Raw genomic sequence first — 1,739 nt, 5'->3', positions numbered from 1 at the left:
CTATCTATCTCTCATTTGCCTCAGAGCTCTGCTATCTTCCCAGGAAGCTCCTGAAGATGACCCCAAACTGGGCATGCTCAGTCTGAAGAAGGTGTGTGTGTTTGTGTGAAGACAGACTGTAAATGTGAAGTGCAAATGTGAGCAAAAACTGCAGCGTTTTGACCTTTGCATGTTTTTTTTCCGGCCTGCAGGTCTGTGAGGGGAAGAAGCGAGTCTTGTTCATTGGTATTTCCTGCGGATTATCTGTAAGTCGCTCTGATTGGTCAGAGTCTGAATTCTGTGTTGGACAGGGTGTTAATTTACAACGTGTGCTAGTTTGTGTGCATTTGATTTCTGGCTGCGCAGGCTCCATTTGTGGCAGGTCAGCTGGACTTCTGCCTGCAGCACCCTGAGGTTTACACTCCTGTGCTGGTTGGCTTCAATCCTGCACATCAGGCCAGGTTTGTGAGAGTGTACATACTTCACTATTATTGCATTAATGTTATATTAATAAAAGATGGTTAAGGTAGGCATTATTTTGTAGGATTTGTCCCTGTGGGTTTGAATAAACATATCTAATTTAAATGACGACGTCTTAGGGATGAGCCCATGCCAGGCTGCACGTTCACTTTTCGCAGTGTGGTTCAAAGGATGCAGGAGCTTGCCAAAAGTCAAAAGGCCTTCCTCATCAACCCAGCAGTTGGGGTAAGAACCTCAGCTTGTACTCATCGTACTCGGCGTGTCTCTGGACTCTGGGAGTGAATGTGTCTGTTTGTGTTCAGCCAGAGGCCATCAGTGGCTCCTCCAGGATGAAAGGAGGCAGCGCCACGAAGATCCTCCTGGAGGTTGTCCTGTCTGCTGCACATGCTGCCACCTTCACAAACACACCCGTCACACACAAGTGAGAACACTGAAAAACACTGAAAAGGCTTGATAAAGGATGTGAGGCTTTGTCTGCAGTTACAGGAGTATATTTTAATTTCACTCTTTGCACATGGTTCTGTCAGTTTGCTGCTGTTGAAACTGTGAAAGAGATTTTTAAGTGTCCCGTAAATGATCATTTTCCTGCTGAGAGTTAGACGAGAAAATTATATCGATCTTCTCATCTAACTCAGAGCAATTAATGGAAAAATAAACAGAGGATATAGATGTAAATAACAAGTCTAGATCAATTTATTTTCTAGAAATCAAAATCAAAAATAGATCCTGTAGTCTGTGTTTTCCATGTGCAGAGCTATGATCTAATTTTAAATTGAATAAAAACCACGATGGATCACCTTCTGATCTAATATAAAATTACCCAGCAATGTTTTCAGAACCCTTAAGGGACCTCAGATGTTTACATGTATCTAATAGACTTAAAAGTACATCACATTCTGGGATGAAAACAGGATTCACACATCTGGATTGGTCCTCTGTCATGACCTGAAGGCATCTCATAGCACCTCCAGTATCCAACTCTGCACCCAAAGGTACAACATGCAGCTTCCTAAGTGCTTCTTTGTGTTGACAGCCTTCAGCTTGCAGCTGATTCTCTCTTGACAGCCGTTTGAAAAAAAAACCTGGACATGCTTTTCACATTACAAATAAATGTTAGTACCGTACAGTCACACGTATCAGTGTATCGGCAGCACTTTCATGCTATCAGTGGTAATGTTGATGCAGAAGAAGGCACACGTGGCTGCATGTACATTGCTCAGTTTGATTCTGGGTGCTGTGTTTGTGTTTTTGCTTCTTTACATTATATATATATATATATA

The 1,739-nt window shown here is 42.4% G+C and overlaps 1 protein-coding gene across 1 annotated transcript in view; it reads left to right on the top strand.

The window, feature by feature from the left end:
- gckr (glucokinase (hexokinase 4) regulator) overlaps nucleotides 1–1,739 on the top strand; it is a gene marked incomplete in the record, with an annotated part of 8,712 nt that overhangs the window by 2,020 nt on the left and 4,953 nt on the right. Inside the window, 5 exon segments of the mRNA XM_035677592.1 lie at nucleotides 25–91; nucleotides 192–245; nucleotides 346–440; nucleotides 579–684; nucleotides 762–880. Of these exon segments, the coding sequence (XP_035533485.1) occupies nucleotides 25–91; nucleotides 192–245; nucleotides 346–440; nucleotides 579–684; nucleotides 762–880 (441 nt within the window).

Source organism: Morone saxatilis, unplaced genomic scaffold (assembly GCF_004916995.1).
Source record: "Morone saxatilis isolate NCDOM2014 unplaced genomic scaffold, NCSU_SB_2.0 Contig6, whole genome shotgun sequence".
NCBI lineage: Eukaryota > Metazoa > Chordata > Actinopteri > Moronidae > Morone > Morone saxatilis.
This window is presented reverse-complemented; position numbering and strand designations above follow the sequence as displayed.